We start from the raw sequence: 21099 nt of genomic DNA on the forward strand, positions 1-21099 counted from the left end.
TAAGGAAAATGGAAGAGAATTCTCCTCTTTCCCCCTTTCTTTTCAAGCCCTCATCACTGCTGAGGCTGTCCGAGAGCGAGGTGTTGCTTTGTAATAAATACATAAAAGGAAAACCTACAAAAGACCGAAATATTCATACACATAAAAGATGATAAATATCACATATTTTAGATAAAGAGGGAACTCCCCACGCTCACTTGCCTACCTTGTCTCCCCTGTTCACTTGCCTAAATGAGGTAGGAAATGGTTGGATTGACAGGGACGGAGCTCTGCGTTTCCAACATGACCACAGTTGCGCTGGGGGGAGCTGCCCACTTTTCAACTTGTACCATTTCAGCCCGTCAGACATCAGACCACTTGCAACTTCCAGACATATGGCAAATCTAGACCGCGATTGTTACGGTACAAACTATACCTTCTTACATTATTCCCATTAAACGAAGGAGATGTCGCCCTCAATTTTCGCATCAAATGCAAGGGGAATTGCTTTTGCTAGGTAACACGTTCAGGTTGAGTTCCCACTGGAAAATTGAATGAGGTGCCTACACTGATCTCCTCACACAATCTACGCTTTTAATTCCTACTGGTCTGTTCTTCTGTTTGGCTGTAGCTAGTTCTCCAGCTGGCGTAAAGAGGGAAGACGGAAAATCACTCCCTTGCTGGTACTGTTAGTTGCTGCTGTTAGCTCTTCAACCACTGTCTCTTACCTTTCTCGTAGAGCTCTACTGGAGTTTTTCAGATAGACTGAGAATCCAAAAAGCTTTATCTGGGTGGAAGACAGCGTTGATGCAAATCATAGGTGATACAGAAGCTGATGGTTTAGTCAGAAATCATCTTCCATAATAATAGCTAAAGAGTAGAGCAGAAAGCCAGAATTTGTAGCTTTTCTGCGTAATTTTCTTTATAACCTTATGGGATTATAAATAAAGGTGAACACTGAAATTCATAGAATCACAGAATGTTTCAGGTTGGAAGGGACCTTAAAGATCATACAGTTCCAACCCCCCTGCCATGGGCAGGGACACCTCCCACTAGACCAGGCTGCTCAAAGCCCCATCCAGCCTGGCCTTGAACACTTCCAGGGATGGGGCATCCACAACTCCACTGGGCAACCTGTTCCTGTGTCTCCCCACCCTCAGGGTAAAGAATTTCTTCCTAATATCTAATCTAAATCTGCCCTCTTTCAATTTAAAACTGTTATCCCTCACCCTATTGCTATAAATTGTGACTTTTCGCAAAAGAGCTCTTTTCCCCAGAAGACTACCTCTTTACTGCTAGCCCTAGGACTTCGGGGAAAAGTGCTAGACTACCTGGAGAAATACATCAAAGAGAAATTATAAATCAAATCCACCTACTGATTACTGCTCTTTGCCCAGCATCGGGAGGAGATTAGACCTGCCACAAAAACTGCTGTTTCTGCATCAACCGCAGGCTGACAAGAATTCGGGTATCTGAGACACAATGGACCCTTATCACAGTTTTCTGAAGTAGCTGAGCCCCATCCCCAGTCGGCATCTGATTTGGAAACCACCAACAACTCTTCCCCTTTCTCCTACAGGATCCCTGGGACAACGGGGCAATCCCATAAGGGAGAGCAACAGGCTGTAACGTTGCAGCGAAAAGGATAAATTGTAAATGAAACTCTGCAAGCATCACCTCCCGTGCAAAAATCCCCCTGATTTCAACCAGCACATTTCAAGCGCTAAGCGCAGCTAGAGTCTGCCTCTCCCCAGGCTGGGGAAAGCCACGTTGCGGTCTGTATTTCGGCAATGCTACCACAGCAGCTTACGGAGCTGATGCTTCACAGCCAGCCAACCCTTCCTACTAGCTGCGCCGTGGCCATACTGAAAGGACTAGCTGATGCCGAGACCTACAAAACAAATGCAGCATTATAAACCAGGACCTATCCTACTTTCACAAGTAGAGTTTTAAATCCAAGTGGAATTAAGTAGACCGAAAGATTACACCAATTTACATGCCGTTAAATTTACGCGTCTTAGTTTGCTATAAAATTACAGCTTGAGACAAAGATATTAGGTAAATAATTATAAAGAGACTGTTGATTGTCTCCTTCATTTCATTTGCACTTTTTAGTGAACCTCCAGTGATAGAGGTCCTTTCCAACAGCCTGGAGCTAACCCACTGAAACTCAGGGCAGGGTTCCCAGAAGCTCTAATGCAGCTGGACTCTCTAGATATTTTTAACCCCAATGCAAGGGGATTTTGTCTCTTTTAACCCACTTCACTACATCAAAACAAAAATCACAAGTGCGGAACACGTACTAGATATTAGAAAGTCACTAAATACTGGTTACATGGTGGATTCTGTGATCCACAATTTCCCTATAGGTTGCTAAATCTCACTGTGATTTATCCATCAAAGCCGTGTCTCTACTTTCCTTTTTAGCCTCCATTTCTAAATCTATTACTCTGAGACCCTTGTGGTCACACGAGCTTTGGCCACTTGTCGAAAGGTCCAGTTTACATCCCAGCTTTCAGAAGTTTTGCTTGGCATTCTTGGCACATCTGCTTTCCATTAGCCAGCCACTCAATGTTTATTATTCCACATGTTAACTATCATACGCTCCTCGTGTGAAAAGTTCAGGTGAACAATAACCTATTTATCATCTTTGAGAGATGCAAACCTGTTCTCCCCACGCAGAAAAGACACTTTTTGCACTTGTGTGCGTGGGCACCCAAAGCTTGAGCCCTTAACCAAATAATTTGGGATACACAGGACCTTTCTGTGACCCAGTTATTCCTAAATTGTCTACTATGCTATGGCTTAATTTGATGTGTGCTGCACATACACAGTAGTTCAGAAAAGTAAACTATGGGACTCCATAGGAGTCGTTATTGGCATGAGATACGCCATAAGCGGCTTAGTTATCCAGCTTAATAATGCAAAAAACACTGAATTTGAGCATCCAGATAGCAAGAAATTTAAAAAAACCCAAACAATGAAAAAGCAAAAAAACCCCACCAACCAAACCCCTCAAACCCCCCCCACCCTCTAGGACAAAATTTTTTGCAGGTATAATTCAATTTAAATCAGTGGAATCAAGGCAAGGAATCTGCAGTCCCAAAAGTGATATTCACTACAAATAACGTGAAGAGAGAAGCACGGCAGTTGTGATAACACCGCAGGCTCTCTTGCTTATGAGCGACATTATTCACACACCTCAGAGACTGGCCCTAGTCTACGAGAGGTTCTGGGAGGAATTTGGCATTGACAACCCTGTCATCCCATACACTAGCAGCAAGAAAATAAGACAAATCTGGAGGTCGATGTGACAGTGTCGTGGTTCACCTGCTGATTTCTACCGAGCCGCTTCTAGCGTCACTCTGTTAAAACAAAGTTGCAGACTCCTGGCCCTCCCGCTCCGTTGATGAGGACTGACCAGGTGGCACTAGCCACGTTAGAAAAGGCTTGGGGTGTCTTCCAAAATGGAGACAGCGACTGTCATGCCCAAGCCGTGAGACCGGGGTTTTGGTAGAGGCTCCTCTATAAGAAATAAATAGTCCAAACTCAGCCTCATCTCCGACCTCAGAGAAAAGTAGAACCTTTGGAAAAAATCAAGAGTACGCGATGTTTCCCCACCCGCTTTGTGAGTGCTTACAGACCTGCATGTCCCAGCTGAAAGGAAGCCACGCTTCTGCCCTCAGCAACATCACCAACAAAAGTAGGACCAGCCTGGTTGGGCTGGTCACAGCGCGCGTGAAACAGGTGAGATGTTTAATTACCTTGCCTTACAATTACCCTGACACATAATGAATTAGTCCAGGCATCCCAAGGCGATACATTACACAAACTACGCTCGCGACTAGTTGACAGCAGCAGTGAAATGAGATATAAGCAAAGTTTTATTGTCACCTTGTCAAAAGGGCATGAACCGAAGTTATTTTTACCTCCCCTTGTCCACCGCATTTACTTGTTTCCCTGACTATAGTATGCCATTACTGCAGCCACAAAGGGCTTTCTGAAAACCATCAGGATCCTGCTGAAGGATGTCTGTAACAATACATAAATTGACTTCTATTTTTAGTCAATATTAGACCTTATCTAAAGTAAACGTTAATTCCGGCTTCCCTATAGTCAGCATCCCTCCCAGAAATACACGCTCTTATTCTCAACCTAAAAATAAGCCGGTGACTTCATGCATTCGCCTCTTGCGCTGTCTCCCCACACCCCATAAAACAAGCAGCGGACCCGTGCTGTCTAGCAGCTCACTGAAAGTCACCCTCACCTTCTGCCTGTTTAAAAACTTATTTCCAAGGAGAGACCGACGCACAAGCCCCAGAAAGGGTCAGCGAAGACAAATGAAAAAAAGTGTTTAATGAAAAGTGCTTAATGAATGATTGCCCATAACCAGCGTGTAAAAGAGGAGCTGAAGAGACCACCTGGACAATCCAACACCGGCTGTCGCCCAGCAGCTCTCTGGCCTGCGGTAATGGCTCTTCTCACTTAGAGGAAGCCGCTGGCTCTGCCAAAACTTCTGGTTCATCGAGGTGTCCACATGCGCCCATCCAGAAGGCACGAGGTAAAGTCTAGCTCTCCAAGCAGAAAGGCTGTCTCTAATCACTAAACTTTTTTTTCTTTTTCTTTAAAAAAAAGGTTTCATACCACAAAACTAACAAAGGTAGTATATCTGCTTAGGCTTAAAAGCCTAAACGTAGCAGGTCCTATGCACGGCTGTGCGCAGCACACTACAAAACAACCACACATCTTGTAAGACCTTATTCATGCTGGCCATGGCCACCAGTGCATTCTTTGCCTCTTCCTCTATTATTATATTAAGCAAGTTACATTAAAAAAAACCAAAAAACATTAAAAAAACCCTACAGCTGTAGGTCAGACAGGCCCATAGATAAAGGCACACCACAGTTCCTGGGGACTAGCATGACAGTTTTGTATTTATTCACTGGTTGAACGAGGAGAGCGCTGTAAGACCAGGACAACTTCCACAGTATTTTTAGGTAGCATGGGGATATTCTTGTCTTGAGGAAAAGTACAGGCAACCTGTATCTCTCCTCCTCACCAACATTTCTGTTGGTCCATCCTAGAAATGATGGACCACCATGGCAGAACCTGCATAAAATACACAGAAACTGTACTTCATCTCAAAAAGTTTAACACCCTGAAGAATCATCACGTCCTGAATGTGCTACCGGAAGCTGAAGGGGGAAAAAAATCCACACCAAGTTGGACACCTCCCGTACTGAATTTGTGGTTGGATCAGATTTTAATTTAGTAACAGCACTGGAACCTCAAGGCTGAAGCACGCTGTGCTTTAAATAACACACAGATAACACTCACCATGGCTGTAGGCTTCAAGGTGAGGACAGTTTCTTTCTATGGGGAAACGCTTTTTGAGGAAGTCAAAGCTAGTGAGGGAGAACAAAATATTCTCTCTCTGAAGATAGCTCAGCCTACTTATTATTTTCATTACCATAAAGGAAGACCCTTGTCTTTCACCTCGTCCCTCCTTTTTTTTTTTTTCCCCCCACTTATTTAATCACCACTGTAAAAGGGCCACGTAACTCTGGTCCTGGCCTAGACTATGAGGAGGGGAAATAATCTCTGTTATTTTTAAGGCATACTGCTCTGTATATTATAAGCCCCAGATAGCCATCACAACACCATACATCAATAAGAATTGTTGGATCAGCTATGTCTTCTTTTAGTATAGTCTGCAATTTAGTTGTTTCGAGCTTATAAACCATCTCCAGTGGGCTCTTCCACGTCTAGGCATGGGCAAGGACTGCCCATTTGTTAAGGGATAAAGGAAAGTCTATTCTTTTCAATCCCGCGTTCATTTCCAGATTGATTTGTTGCATCAGCAAGGATGATAATTCGGTAGCATCCATAAAGATATACAGATGTGTAAGTGAACCAGAATATCCAGTTTCATTAACACGGGATATTCCATTCCAGGAATTCTCATGTGTTGGCGCACAAGACCTCCTGGGCAGTGGGGAGGTCTACTTCTAGGCAGCTTGTGCCTGCTCATGATCGATTACTTCTATCCCCTCCACAACGGCTGATCGGCTGCGAGAACAGCTGGAGTGTTGGTCAGAGACACGGCAAACATGGTAAACTCAAAAAACTTCTACACAAAGCCAGTAATATATTTAATACTTCTCATCTGATCTGCCATGATGAATCTTACATCTCAAATAACTTCACTTTGTACCTGCTTCTCTCTTCCTCATTCAGATACCCCTTCTCTTAGTTTTTTCCATTTCGGCTGTTTTGCCAGAGCTTGTGGCTTGAGTGAGAAAGAGTGGCAAGACTCAGCAGAAGCAGCAGCTTACAGTTAGGGAACCACAGAGCATATGGTCATGGTGGCTGCACAGAGAGATGCCTGTTCTAAATTTGTACGTACCGTTTGTTTGATCATTTTGATTCATTTGCAAAAGATATACTACTGCCCTGTCCGGGTCAGAAAACGTGTATGTGCTTCCCTTACTCCAATAAAACTGGGCAATGCATAATGCCGCTAAATGCGATGGCTATTTTTCTTGCGGACATCAGCACTGTAACAAGTAGGAATCATAGATCTAAATAAGAAGGCTAGATATTTTCTTGGACCACTGAAGTTTCCAAAATATAAACAGTGGCAAAGATTACAGCATACGCTCTGCTATTCATCCATTTTCCTTTCAGTGATGTGAAACGCTTACAGAAATGCGGGAGATTCAAGCCGTCCAGCCACAAAGAGAGGCTGGTACAGCTCAGCAGGCAAAAGTGTCTCTGACACACGTGTGCTGACCTGCTTCGGCATCAGCCCCTGGGGTGCCCTCCAGATCCTGAAGCTGGTCAGCCCCCAGGGCCATGCAAGCATCGATCTCCGTTTGGAAAAGCTACCTGCCAAATGCAAGTGGCTTTGGTTATGGCAACATGCCTAATTAGAAAATAACTACCTCTTTGTTTGCCCAATGGCCACGAGCTGATCACGTGACCTGGGCTGCTCTAGAAGTTCCAGTTAAGAGGAGGAAGTCGTGTGTCACAGCAGATGTCTGCACCACACTTAACTCCATCATCATCCATTGCTGTACCACGATGCGCTAACGCAGCCGTAAGATAACACGTAATTACCACAGGCTTAATTACCGCTTCTCTGAAATGTCACATGGTACTAAGTGGCAACTGTAGGAAATGATAGCTGTCACTGTTCTACAATGAAAGAAATCTCTACAGACGTGCTTACCCGGAGTCAACCTGCCCTTAGAATTACCCTAATAGATAGGGGCCACTAACTCAACGTTAACAGAGGAAGCCTGGAATCAGTGTAAATGAGAGCCTGCAAGAGACGAGAAAATTAAAGGTGGCAACTCCTAGATCATCAACGCAATGTACAATAACACGCAACTTACCGCTTCTGTTCTAGCGTCTCTAATTTGCAACATTACGAATACACGCAACCAACCAGAGTCTGAAAATCCCATGCTAGCAATGCTTTTGAGGAGCAGGGCCTAGGAACAGCCCCGAGGATTCATATATAGCTGGTCTGGATATCCCACACATAGGAGAGAGACTGGCAGTCTCTGCTTATCTTGATTTCCATAATGAATCAGTAATAGCATGGTGAAAGAGCTGCCTTTTCTTGAAAAAGCAAACGAAAATGAAGTTTCTCAATTTAACAAACTCCACAGAAGGAAAAAAAAAAAAAAAGTCTTCTGTAGCACATATGAATGGACAATAAGATTGTACGCAAGAAGTATGAATTACAAAATGAAAGAGATCTTCTCAGTATTAATCCTTGTTTTTGGAGAGTCAGGAATCCTCATTTAAGATAGCAGAACCCGATCCCACATACTACGTAGGAAAGAAAATAAATTTTAGTATAGCTCACAGAAAGAGGGACTATAAATGGCAAAACTGGAAGTTGGATAGATTTATATATCATGTTTTATAAAAAGTTTGAAAAAGTTGAAAAGGCTGAAATAAATATCAGCCTAGGCACTGAAATAAAACAGGAATAAAGAACCTGGTATTTATTATTTAAATTAACAAAGTTTAATCCTTAGGGACACCAGAGGACACTTGATAAACATTTTAAGTCTTATCTTTATAAACAGATCTACACATTTTTTTCTATGCACATCTATTTATAATTTATAAAATTATAAATACAATATATATTGTATGTAAAACTGGAGGAAAGTTCAGCGTAAGTCCAAAAAAGTTCTCTCGCAGCAGCATCTTTTAACAACCCAGTCTGAACAAGCTTGGGATCTTCTAACCTTTGCTAAAAGGCAGCCAAAACTTTGATACGGTCTGGCTTTTAGCTACGTGTGTCTAAACAAGGATATTTTATAATCAGAAGTATCTGTGTGCTGGAGTATATTCGTTTATAGTCACTTTGGCACGACTAGCAGTATTTTATGACAGTCCAACCAAAAAAAAAACCAAACCAAACCAAAAAAAAACCCACACACTACTCGAAGTAAAGTGCTCGTTTCATGCTTTCACCATAACTCATTTCCTTTATTTAAACTCTAAAACAATGCTTTATTTACATATTCTCTTTCAAAAAAAAAAAAAATCTATCTAGAAGCAGTTAAAACTTCAGTCTGAGAGAACTCTTGTACTTAACACACTTTCCCATTATGTTACAGAATAGTCATGTATTTGCTTATGAGTTATGTATAGAAGGGGGGGGGGAAAAAAACATTTAACTGTTTCAAAATATGAATTTGGGCAGTGGCGATCTGATTTTAGTTTAAAAAAAAAAAAAAAGAATCAAGGATCACTCTATAATGTCCTTTGTGTTCTTTAATTAGGTCACTTAAGGAAAACAAAAGAAAGTTGTTTACTCCATCCAATGCTCCATGAATATTTGAATATTATACAGGCTAGTTCAGTTTGCAGCACTGCACTTAGGTCATGCTTGACGAAGTACAGTCTATAACTAGTATCTTTCATGGAAAGAGAAAAGAAGAAAAAGAGAAAGTGTGAAAAATAGCCTATTTGTGAGGACAAGAGAACTGTACGGGATCATAGTGATACTCACTGTCAGAGTAATGGATCCCTGCATTTACTTTCCCAAAGCCTAAGACAACGTATACCTTACATGGAAACCTGAAATGCAAAACTATGTTTTAGATTGCTGTAATGATAGCGATAGCAAAATCCCACAAATCCTCAGCCAGCTACAAGAAGAACACGTGTTTTTCACAGCCAAATGTACCCATGTCAAGTCCAGTCCAGGTTGCTGCTGTATCAGGCAATGTGCTGCCGTTCTGCTACGCAACAGAAGTGAAGCGGAGATCTTATAACTGAAACCATTACAAAGAATTTTTTTTAAGACCAAATTCGATACATTTCATAAAAGGAAAATCTCAAAAAAATAAAAAAGGCAGCTATAAATAATAAAGCAGCATGAAAATGAAGATACTTTGCCAGAGACGAGGCAGTAGGGAATAAAAGATGGAACTCTGGGTCCTTAACTATGATAGACAAGCCACATCGCTTTAGACCATAAACAATAATTTAAAGCCAAATGTTTTCTTTAGCTGGTGGCCACAACAGAGGTTGGAGAACTCAAGTTGTTGCACTTCTCCCAGTTTCATTAGGATACAAAAGTGTGCAAAAAAAATCCACCGTCTTCATTTCTTTTCCTGCAGGTGACAAAAAAGGTGAATCCCATTGCATTTGGAAAAAGAAAAAAAAAGAAAGAAACAAAACAACCAAAAAACCCCAAACCAAATCAAGCCCTGACTATTTTAAACATCCTACATATTATTGGCCTGTACTTAGTCTTTGGAGCCACGCACAAATATTAGGCTGCTGTCTGTGCCCTGGCCTGAGGGTAAGCCAACTGAACAGGACATGGAGAACCACTGGCCATGACAACAGAAATGTCTGAACTTGACAGGTAACAGTATGAGAAGCTGACAAAAGGGATGGAATAATAGAATGGTTTGAGTTGGAAGGGACCTTAAAGATCATCTAGTTCCCAGCCCCCTGCCCTGGGCAGGGACACCTCCCACTAGACCAGGTTTCTCAAAGCCCCATCCAGCCTGGATAGCGTTGTGAGGAACGGCTGGATCTTACAGGCGGTTAAGGGAGAGTTATAAGAGAAAAGGATAAACTTCATAGATAATCAGAGGCGAATGTTGGGGATGCAGAGTCTTGAAACACCAACAATGCCAAGGTAATACCATATGAAGCTGAGATTATCTAGATAACGGTCTGAGAAATACAAAATTTGGGTAGACAGAAATACAAAATTTTCTGGAGCAGGACTACAAATCAAATCTGTCAGTTTGGACCACAGCACATTAGCCAAACCTGTTTCTGTGGTCAGGAGGACCCGCTGTTTTCCTTGGCTAACAGGAGAGCACCCAGAGGAACAGACTGAGCATCCACGTGGCAGGATGCATGTTCCAGGCCTGATGGCATCGGCCACTAATCAGCGCTCCCTAACAGTATTCAGAAGCATCTTTCAGGCAGGCAGTGTATTTGGAAGGCCTGCTTATGTTCAGAGATGAGCTATTTAGAGGACTGCTGCTCCTATAAACGCCTGCTAGAAATTATATTCATGGAGGACTGATCACCTTGAACCATCTTGGCAAACTGGCATACACAGTACGGATGATGGTTATCGATACAGTAAACATCAAAGTAGCTGGATAACAAGTTAAATTTATCCATACTTACATATCGCTTCAGAGGATCGCGACTCACATGCCAAAATGAGCAGACAGTCATTATTTAAAAGAACAAAAATACATAATTTAAAATTTTTACAAAGCAAACTTCCCTACTTGCTATATTCTTACGCCAGCTTCTCAGCTCACCACGTGTGTTTCACAGGTTGTGACCCCTTGAAAATCTGAAGGGCTCCACTGACTTCTTACAGTTCAACGTACTTGAGTAGCTCTTCTTATGAGAGGGATTTCAGCCTGGAAATGTCTCAGCTAAGAATGTCTCGACCAGGAATAAGAACAAAACTGGTGGATCCTTTCAAAAGAACAATCATATCAAAGAAGTTCCACAATTATACAGTAAATAAACTTTATTTAATCTCAGCTCTTGTCAGATTAGTGCTGTCAACAGTCACAGGTCAGCATATGATACAGTTATGTATTAACTATTTACAATTTACAGTAATGTACTTTTTCTCCAGAAAATATAAGTACAAAAGCTAGGAGTAAACAAATGAGGTACTGCAATTTGGATTTATTGTAGGCAAAAGCATATAGAAGTGATCTTTAGCAAACAATCATAAGATCAAATCGGGAGACAGTAGTCATCAAGAGTGCCTAGTTCATCAGGAAAAATCACCTCAGCCGCTACCCATCCAAAAATGTATTGCACAATTCATTCAAAAAATAAAAAAATAAATAGAAGAAACAAACCATTTATTTCAGCTCTTAAAAAACACCCAGTAAAGCCTGTATAGAGATACAGTAGTGGGCAATTCCTTCCTAGGATAAAGTCTTTTCTCTCCTTTAAAAAAATAACCTTTAACACAAAATAGAAGACAGTGTTCAATAGAAGAGAAAAAAGACTCATCACCAGATAACCCCTGATTAGCGTTTCTTGTCAAGGCAGTTTTAACTATATTCATGGTCCAAAGGTGGTGCTGAGTTTTGGTTGTTGCTGTTCCATTTGTGACCTTGAATAATAGCTTTTCTTCGTGTCCCTTCTCAAGGGCCAACAACAGAGATATGAACATATTTTTAAGCAGCAGTGTCATGAGACATCCTCGTCGCAATTTCTTCAAGATGGTCTTAGCCATGACTGAAAGAATGAGAAGTGAGAACAAATGAACAAATATTACATTATTGAGAGCAACTCAGAAGCACGTAGTATTAAAATAACAATGACGTCGTTTATTGATAGGAATAGGAGATGGAAGAATTTCAGATAAGTGACATTGCCAAATTATTAACTGATTTTGAGCAAGCAATTCCATTCCGGTATCTGCAAAACAGTTGAGAAACTGAGATAAAACCGAAATAACCTGTAGCGAAACGGTCAGAAGTCTCACTGGAAATAGATAGCCTACCACTTCGTTGCATCTTAATCCAATGAAAAACAAAGTTTTCCTCTCTGCATAAGGCTTACCATCAAAATTGAAATGATGAAGTAAAATTTTGGGTCTAGCAAAACGCATCCCCTAGCAGGAAAATATTTGTTGCTTTCACAATGAAGTCAGCATCATCTTAATTTCTACATTTCACGCACACAAGAATACTATGTCATTTGCTGGCAATCTATTGATATAAGTCACAAAAGTACTTGAAAAAAAGTAAGTAGCAGCGGTTTCTGAGGTCTGAACAGTTTTCACACGTATTAGCTCAAGTTATGAAAGTATATCAGGTAATTGCTGACATTAAGGTCAAAATCAAGCCCTTCTTTGATACGTTTCAAATGTGGCTGTGAACGCCTGAACTTCTAATTCAGGTCTCAAACATGCTTTCTGCAATAGCGTTATAAATAGCTTTGTCCTATCATTACCAACAATTCAATTCTTTTCAGAAGAGGACTAGAAGAAACAATTGCTGATTTTGTCAAGACGTGGTCAAGGCCAGGAGGCAAACAGTCCAACCTCTATCACGTTTTAACAGCAATGAAGTGGATCCGCTATTGTATTCAAAGGTTTAAAAACACAAAATAAAGTAGAAAGTGGGGCTGTTTGCTAAGGTGAACAGATTTTTTCCTTTGAAATAGATATTATTTTGTATTGAAGGCTCTATTTGCGTGACTGCAAGAGAGGAAGATAGCCCTGCAACTGCATTGTGATAACCGGCGATGGAAACAGCCTAAGTTAATCCATTTTGCTCCGGCAGTGGTGCGGGACAACCACTGCATTTCAACCCACTGATAGCGATTGCTTCACACGCGCTCAATCAATTCCTGGCAACCGTGCAAAGCTTTTCAGTTGCAAAGGAGGAACAGGAAAGTTGGGCTGACCGTATCCTATAGAATTCATCTGAAGAGTTTATTAAATATCATACACCACTAATGACTCAAATTGTAATCTTATCAGGCAGTGCAGAAAAAGTTTTATCAGTGTTCTTCCATATCCTACTCCTCTCTCAGCCGCTATTGCTTGTTTAGCTTGGCTACTCTGATGCAATCGGCATCTTCAGGCCTAAATCAGCCATTGCTTTTCTGTAACACTACAATTAGTGTTGCAGATTCATAATGAAAGTAGCTTAAGAAAAGCTGAAAAAAGGCATAATAAACTGAGAGCATAAGGCTCTCCGAATTGTTCTCCCGAATCTCTCTGCTCTAGCTTCTCTTGACACCAAGCCAAAGCTCTAATTCAGAAAGGTACTGCTGTCTAAATGCAATCATATCCGAACCCCTCTACAGAGATTATTTCATCAATCTTTCTTAAAATAATCCATTCTCATATTTATACGATGTAATAATTCATGTCAAGCAGTACAGTGTATATCTCTCATAAATCTGACTTATTTGTATATTCAAAAAAGGAGGTCAGAAAGTGAATAAAGACAAAACAAAGCAAAGTGCAATAAAATTTAATGTTACATATTAATTGATTTAAAATCTGGTTTTTGCTACAACTGAGATTTCTGTAGCTCAATCAACATTTCAAGTAATGCTTATAACTCAGACGATTGGTTTGGAATCAATATTTGCCATTTGCAAAATTGGCTTTGTAAAGCAAAACATGACTAAGAGTAGAACAAAGTTCATCATTCACATCTAGAACAAAAAAACCTGATTTTTTTTTTTAACAAACGAAAGCAATCAAGAAAAAAAAAAGCAGAAGAACGATTAGTCTCATACTACAGGTTTCATCTTTAAATAAAACAAGGATGTATTAGGCTTCACTCACCCACATGCTAACTAAGCACAGACTGATGGGATATTCAGAAGATACCACTGCGAGGTGAGGCAAACTACAAAGCCAGGAAGAAAACAGCTCATTGGACTACTTTGTTAATAGTATAGAGAAGAACTTTGTGGACATCTACTGCTTACGGATGAGATTGCTGCAGTTAGATCACAATAACTATGTAGTAAAAGCTAGATTAGTGAAGGAGATACATTGATCTAGCATATGTTTATTGGCCTAGGAATTTGTTAATTTTTTTCAGAAATCTGTTAAGTATATGCCCACTATGAGGGTAAATAATTACTCACAGATACTTAGCACTACATACGCTTATTCTTTTCCAGTAGCAGAGTTAATTAACAATTTACACACTCAAATTAGTTATCGATGTTTGGCCATAAACTAACGCACAGAAAAAAAAACAAGCTTTATGTTAAAAATGCACATTTATGCTGTACTTCAGAACTTTATTGCTCACAAGAACTAAATACTGGGTACTTTCAAATACCAGCATCACTCCAACATTAAGTACTGAGAAATACTACTGCCATGTTAGTAAATGTCAATAAATAAAATACAAAAAACCAAGCATATTTCTTGAAAGAATAATTTATGAAGACCCCTCCAACTTTTTAGTCCTAAACAGAATTACAAAAGACTCGCCCCTCCAAAATAATTTGGGCTTCAGTAAACAAATTCAGTAACTTTGAAAGTGAAGAAAAAAAGATTACTGCATCCTCCCTAATATGTCCTAATATTTGAGTTTCCATTAGATGTCTAATTTAACCTCTGTGCATTTGGAAAGGAGCAAATTCATAGGCTGTATCTGACCCAACAAAGGACTGCTATCTGAAACCCAAGAAGTTTTTGATCAGGACTTGAAGCTCTTTGAATATATCCTATATCTATATCCTTAACATTCAAAGCACTTGCAGCCTGCAAAAAAACCTCTGTGTATGTTCTAGCCAAAATTTAATACCAACAACCTTTAATACCAAGGACCAAAACTCGCTGGATGAATTCAAGTTAAAGTTTTACTGAGTATCAGAAGTTGTGAATATCTGTTTTAAGAAGACCAGGTTTCAAGTATCAAAGAGCTGCAAAATAAGGTTCATCCTTCATTCCAACCTCTCTTTTGGCCAACAGAGAACTCAAAAGTTTTCTTAAATATTACTCTAGTTTGCCAAAAAAACCCCAAACAAACAAACAAAAAAAACCCCACCAGCTTTCTACTTGAAGGTCAAAGAAAGAGAAAATTAATATAAAATCATGTTTGGGATGCACGATACTTGTTGGAGCTGCAGTATTATCAGCATTTATATAATTCTAAAAGTATTTTAAATATTGAAGATTGCAAGTCACTCTCAAATCTGCTATGTGTCCAGGAAAATGCTGAAGTATTTAACACTTTGCTCAGATTTGACACTAAGCAGATGAAATAGTAGAAATTTTTTTTAAATGTGTTTTGATGGATCAACGGGCCTTTAATGTAACTACTTCAACTGAAATGTAAAAATGCTCAAATTTTTATTTTATTCTATTTCTGAAAGTGCTAAATAAATATATATGCAAGACCAGCGAGAGAAACAGAATGTAATTATTCCTCTCACTTCAATTCATAAATATTTTACTAACTGACCCACAAAGAGAGGGATCACAGCGTTGACTCCAGATACGATGTAGAGAAAAGTATTACTGTGGTTTTTATCTTAATAAAAAATAGCTCCAATACATAAAATAGTAACAGTAATACCAAAGAAATGTTTATGCTCATATATTCTTCTTTTTTTTTGGTCTGCTTCTCAAGTCCAAATTCACCTTTCTGGTAAATAGATTAGCTGGTAAATACCAAGCAACTGTCACATAATAAAAAGTGTATTGAAGCTGAAAAAACCCCAACCAAACAAAACCAAAGTGAAGTGTTTAAGACTTTTATTTTTGACCTGTCCTGACCCAGAGTGAACCTGACATATTTTGACTGTTTTGCAGTACAAAAGTAAAGCAGGGTCTTAAAAAAAAAAAAACCCCAACAGACAAAACTCCCAAAAACCCCCAAAACCAAACCCCAATATCGCTAGGATACTCAGGATAAAAATGTACATATCCCACTTCTAGCACACATATCCCAGTTGTTTGAGCTAATCGGTTTTCTATTCCACAAGCAAAATGCCTTTTGCTTTTGCCAGAAATTTCATCCCAGGACTGAAAAATCTCTCTTCACATATTTTTCATGAAAACTGGTATGACTCCACAGAAACTTCTGAATTTAAGAAACATGAATTTTTTGTCAGATTACTTTTTTGATTAGAAGATTCATCTGCAGAATAGCAGTGATGACTGAACTTGCTTTGTTCTGTGATACCCAGAACTATCAGAAATACAGCTCAACCAATGATAAGAAATAATAGTTAAGACAATATGCTTGCTTTTTTCCTCACTTTTGCTATAAACTCAAACCTACAGCTGGAATTTGACATTCCATTAAAGAAGAGGGAAAGAGGGAGAAAAGGAGTTTTCTTGAATGCGGACACAGGGGGGGGAAAAAAAAAAAAAGAGATGTAAAAGAAAGTTTCTAATTCCTTATTCTTGCGACCTAACCTCTTGCATAAAACTTGGTTACTTATGTAACTTACCAATGGTCGAGCATCTTCTCGTTCTAGTATCTTCTGAGTCTGATCTGCTGGGAACTTCAGCACTGTTGTTATCACCTTGGCCATCGTCTAAAAAGAAATACGTCACCTTTAAGTAGTTTCATATGCATTAAATGCTTTGAAATATTTTGAAATGCATTTCATTTAAGAATACTGGACGCCATTTTTAGTAATATCAATGGAAAACATACTGAAACGAGTAAGATTTAACTACTTGTTTCACATCATATATGCATGACACGTTATGTGAATTATTTGAAAACCATGAAGAATCTTCATTTCACCGTCACGAACGGCAGCTACTGTAATACGATGTAAGCTCTATGGCACCTACGCTCAAATACCTGACGTCCATTATGAAGACAGCATACTGTTACAAATACTGCTCCTACCACATTTGATCCTAATGCAGCCTTTCTGAAAAGCACATTTCAGGTGCATGGCACCTGAGAAAGCCCTTAGGGATTCAACTATATTCACACCATCCAAGTATTTTGTAGGGAAATGAAACACTGGGAAAGCAGATCCAAGTGTCAGATGCAGAACTCCAGTGGCGTAAATATTTTTAGCAGGTATACAATAACCCCGTATTTAAATGGCGAATCATTTAGACCTCCTCAAACAGAAGCTGTAAGAGTATCAAAGCTTTGTGCAAAACAGGCAATGATTATTTCCATTTTATAAACAGACAAGTGGGAAGAAAAAAAAAAACCTCCAAAAGGCACAACGCAAGGCTCAGGTAACTTTTGCAAGAAAGGTCAAAGTAAGAGCTGCAGTGCAGCTCAAACAGAAGGTGACTGCTACAAAAGCAGTTACGGCTGCTCTTAAAGAATGTGGATAAGATAAGATTACTGCTCTGAATGTCTACTGTTTATTGCCAGTCGCACATGCGGAATGAAGAGAGGAGGCTGCCGCAACAAAGCGGCCGCAGGACAAAAAGGAGCACAGCTAAAAGTGAGAGGTATAGCCTTAATTTCCAACAATTGTTTCAGTATCTAACTTAACTAGGGATAAAAACAAAAAGAAAGCAAAGCAAACCAAATCCTGTTGAATCCTTTTCAGCTCAAAAAGCTTAATTTTAAGATATTAATAGTTCCCATAGTTAAGAAGTATGTGTCTCTACTGCAGTTCCAAGATACAAAAAGGAATGTGCTCAGCGCCACGAACTAACATAAAACTTTTCTAATTGCTTTTACCCAAAGCCCCATCACAATTATTTAGGATTAAAAGATTAGGAAGCATTGAGTTTACAATCTATTCAAACTCTTTGTAGCAGAGCTATCAGGAAAGCCCTCTCCTGACAATCTTCCGCAGGACACAATGTTGTGCGTGCAAATACTACAGAAAAATCTACAAATGCTGCAAACACTCCCTGAAAGCATGGATACTTTTATGCGAACTTAAATAGGGGCTATCTGAAACCTTTCCCGAAAACATCCATTTTGTGATTTATCACCAGCAGTGACTTGAAATCATCTCCAAGTTTTTGAGGCCGCTAGGGAGATTTTGAAGCGGAATTAATTCAAGGCTATTTACAGTTGCATAGTTATGAAACAAAGTTACAAGGACCGCATAACTTAGGATAGTGTGTTTAATATAGGGTTATCTTATCACTCTAACAGTCTATTCTACTATAAAAAAAACCTTAATAACTCTTCAAGCATGTGAATACAGACACGTATGTTCCTGTGTGTGCATCTCTGTACCTACCTATAGAAAGGCCCTGAGCTTTGCCAAACACAATAGCTACTTCTGCTATAAGAGATGATAGTTTGCCTTCCCATTTCTTTCTATCAGGCTGACATATTCAGACACGTCATCTCTGAAAATAATACTTTTACAATGATACCAATCAGTGCCCTCTATAATTCAAGAGGTGCTGGTCAGAGGTAGGACCTTCAAAATCAAAGTTTTACAGAAATACCCCTTGTTTTTCTGGAATGCACAAGAACATGTCGAGGTGCCAGAAAAATACCTGCATAAATTTACTATCTCCAACACATATGTGTTCCACTGCACTCTTCCATGTACCTAGTCGATATCAGTACAAACATTTATTACAAACATACAACCCTTGGACTGATTTTCTGGCCTCAGAACAGACTCCAGACAGCATAATGAAGTTACAAGCAGAACATCTAGGATTTCTGGAAGACTTCAGATTTAGTGTGCTGTACAGCTGTACAGTGCAACTTTCACGTGTCTGTAGAAAATACTATTTAATTTGACCTAGTGGTTTATGCCACCATGTATTTCCAGGTTCAGATATTGTGAACAAGGTGCCTGCTTAGAAAAAGCTGGCAATCTCATTTCATATACCCTGCACCAAGGACAAGGCAAAAAAATAAAGTTGGACTGGAGGGCAAGACAGTAAAATCCCCCAGTGAAGACATGTAGAGGTTACAAAGAATGTGGTAGGTTACAGGTTACAACCATAACTCCTGACTCTTAGATACTGAGCCACTATCAACCCTCAGCATTTCTCCCCAGCACTGTAACGCAACTGATGCGTTCATTAACGTCTCTACTTCATGGGGATTCTAGGGCCATTCACCAGGCTGCGTAAATGGCAACCCACCCTAGATAGTTTGCACAGGTTCTCTTGAACTCCTTTCCATACAGGGGAAATAATGTCTATAGAGATCACCAGTTCCACTGCTGAGCCACCTCTGAGACATGGCATACCTATCTGAACTATAAAAGGAGACCCCGCACAGGGATAGGCCACCAGAATGATCTTGTAAGAGAAAATTAGAAAAAATTGCCTTGTCTGGTTCAGGAAAACAAAAACTGAAAGGTATACCTGTATCGAGGAGGTAAATCTCAATACACATCTTGTAACTCAAGGACTGTGTCGAGGGGAAAAAAGCACGCACTAATACTTCACGAACACACTTAGACTGTGTATTACAATATGTTATCCATCACATGGTTTTCCAGTCAGTGTAGCAGGACAAAACCAGTTTTGAAGACACAGTTCACTAAATTTAAGATTATATAATGAAATCCCTATGAAAGCAGACACTAAGCTCAGTGTCTTCCAGCAATACACCTAATGGTTGAAAGAAAACCAGCAGATGAAATAAGCTTGAAAATACTTTTTGAAGCAAAAGTGAAGCGACCGATGTATCTTCATATTTAAATTACTAAAAATGCTAGCCTTCATTCCATTTTAATTTTCAATTAGTAAATGCCAGTACAGCTACAGTCTTGATCAGCTAATAACAGAGGTCTAGACAATACCAGAAATTCTTCCCTTCTTGCAATACATCGGACCATTTACTCTCAATTATAAGTTGCTAAGAGGTAATCAAACTGGCATGAGCACACAATAGAGAGGAACACAATCATATTCAATTTTAAGAACTCTGTCATTTTCCCTTATCTACCTACATCTAACTTCCAAAAGCTAAAAATTGTAGTGCTTTGAAATGTTTTTCTGCTGGTTGTTTGTTTAAATATACTTCCCCTTTCAATCATATCAACTTTCAAACAATGCCTTCTTGAGTTATTGTAGGAACCAGATGTCTATCTTTTCTGCTTTATTTTTTCTCCTAACAATATTCACCTTTTTTTTTTAGAAGCCAACGTGGAGGCAATGTTGTAATGGCATCTTCTGGTTAAATACAATGTAATCTCCAGGGCAAATAAATACGTATATATTTCTACAAATGCATACATATATATAAATGCATACATACTTAAATTTATTACATATATTTATTCGTATAGCTTTTAATCTAAGCAATTGAAAGGAAGACAGAAGACAGACCTAAAGTCAATTTACTTTAGCAGTCGTTGTTGTTTGTTGCTGTTATTGAAGAAATCAACCGCACATTTTAGCACATCACTGCTAAAAAAGGAGAAAACCCCTCACTACTACTTTATAATCCAAAGTTTTGAGGCATGTATAGTAATGTTTTGATGATCAGTAAGAATCAGCCTTAATGAGTGAAAAAGAGGTTCCAAATGAGGTTTTCTCGAATGCAAATTTGCTACATGCATCAGCTATCTGCAATAATCGTCTGCAGCAGTCTCAAGACTTGTTTGAAGCTGAAACATTGATGATGTCTTTTAGCGCTTTTGCTTGTCTAAGTCCCTCGCAACACGAAATCATAAAATCCAGTAACGTACGTATTTTTCTTTAATGATTTCAGTTGTTTGTTATTAAAGTAGGAGAGCCATCCAATGAGCCACTGGCTTGTGAACAGAAGGTAATGAGTGATTCTGGGTTCTTTGGATCAGGGATTTGTGTTTTTAATAAAAAAGGAATTAATATCAAAGTGAAAAATGGGATAAAAAGGGAGAGGAAGAGGAATCCCATAAGGACAAGATGTCCTGCACAGACCAAGTTTTATGCTGTACAGAGCACAATGAGAACAAAACTAATTAATACAGAAACCTACATAAAACCTCTTTGTTTAATAGTAGTCCAAGTTGAAAGCAGGGCAACAAAGAATGGAAGAACCCCAGGGAGGAGTAAAAAACCAAACCACAAACAAACAGAAAAAAAACCATCCACATAGCATTTACCATCCAAGAAAAATGTTTGTGTTATGACATACCTCTTTTGAACCTGGTCAATCTCTAAGCATCAGTATTGTTACAAGCCAGTAAAATTCCAAC

At 39.4% G+C, this 21099-nt stretch overlaps 1 protein-coding gene across 4 annotated transcripts in view; it reads right to left on the minus strand.

Annotated features, from left to right (window-relative positions):
* Positions 1-11005: 11005 nt before the first annotated feature.
* Positions 11006-21099, minus strand: part of GOLGA4 (golgin A4) — a 71702-nt gene continuing 61608 nt past the window's right edge. For 3 of the 4 annotated variants that reach the window (XM_063325552.1, XM_063325551.1, XM_063325549.1), the window contains 3 exons: positions 16456-16542; positions 13823-13886; positions 11006-11751 (listed from right to left, as the gene is read on the minus strand). In XM_063325552.1, the coding sequence (XP_063181622.1) occupies positions 13857-13886; positions 16456-16542 (117 nt within the window). In that variant the 3' untranslated portion in view covers positions 11006-11751; positions 13823-13856. The remainder of the gene's footprint in view (positions 11752-13822; positions 13887-16455; positions 16543-21099) is intronic. The other variant, XM_063325550.1, reaches the window with a different exon arrangement.

Source organism: Chroicocephalus ridibundus, chromosome 2 (genome assembly GCF_963924245.1).
Source record: "Chroicocephalus ridibundus chromosome 2, bChrRid1.1, whole genome shotgun sequence".
NCBI lineage: Eukaryota > Metazoa > Chordata > Aves > Charadriiformes > Laridae > Chroicocephalus > Chroicocephalus ridibundus.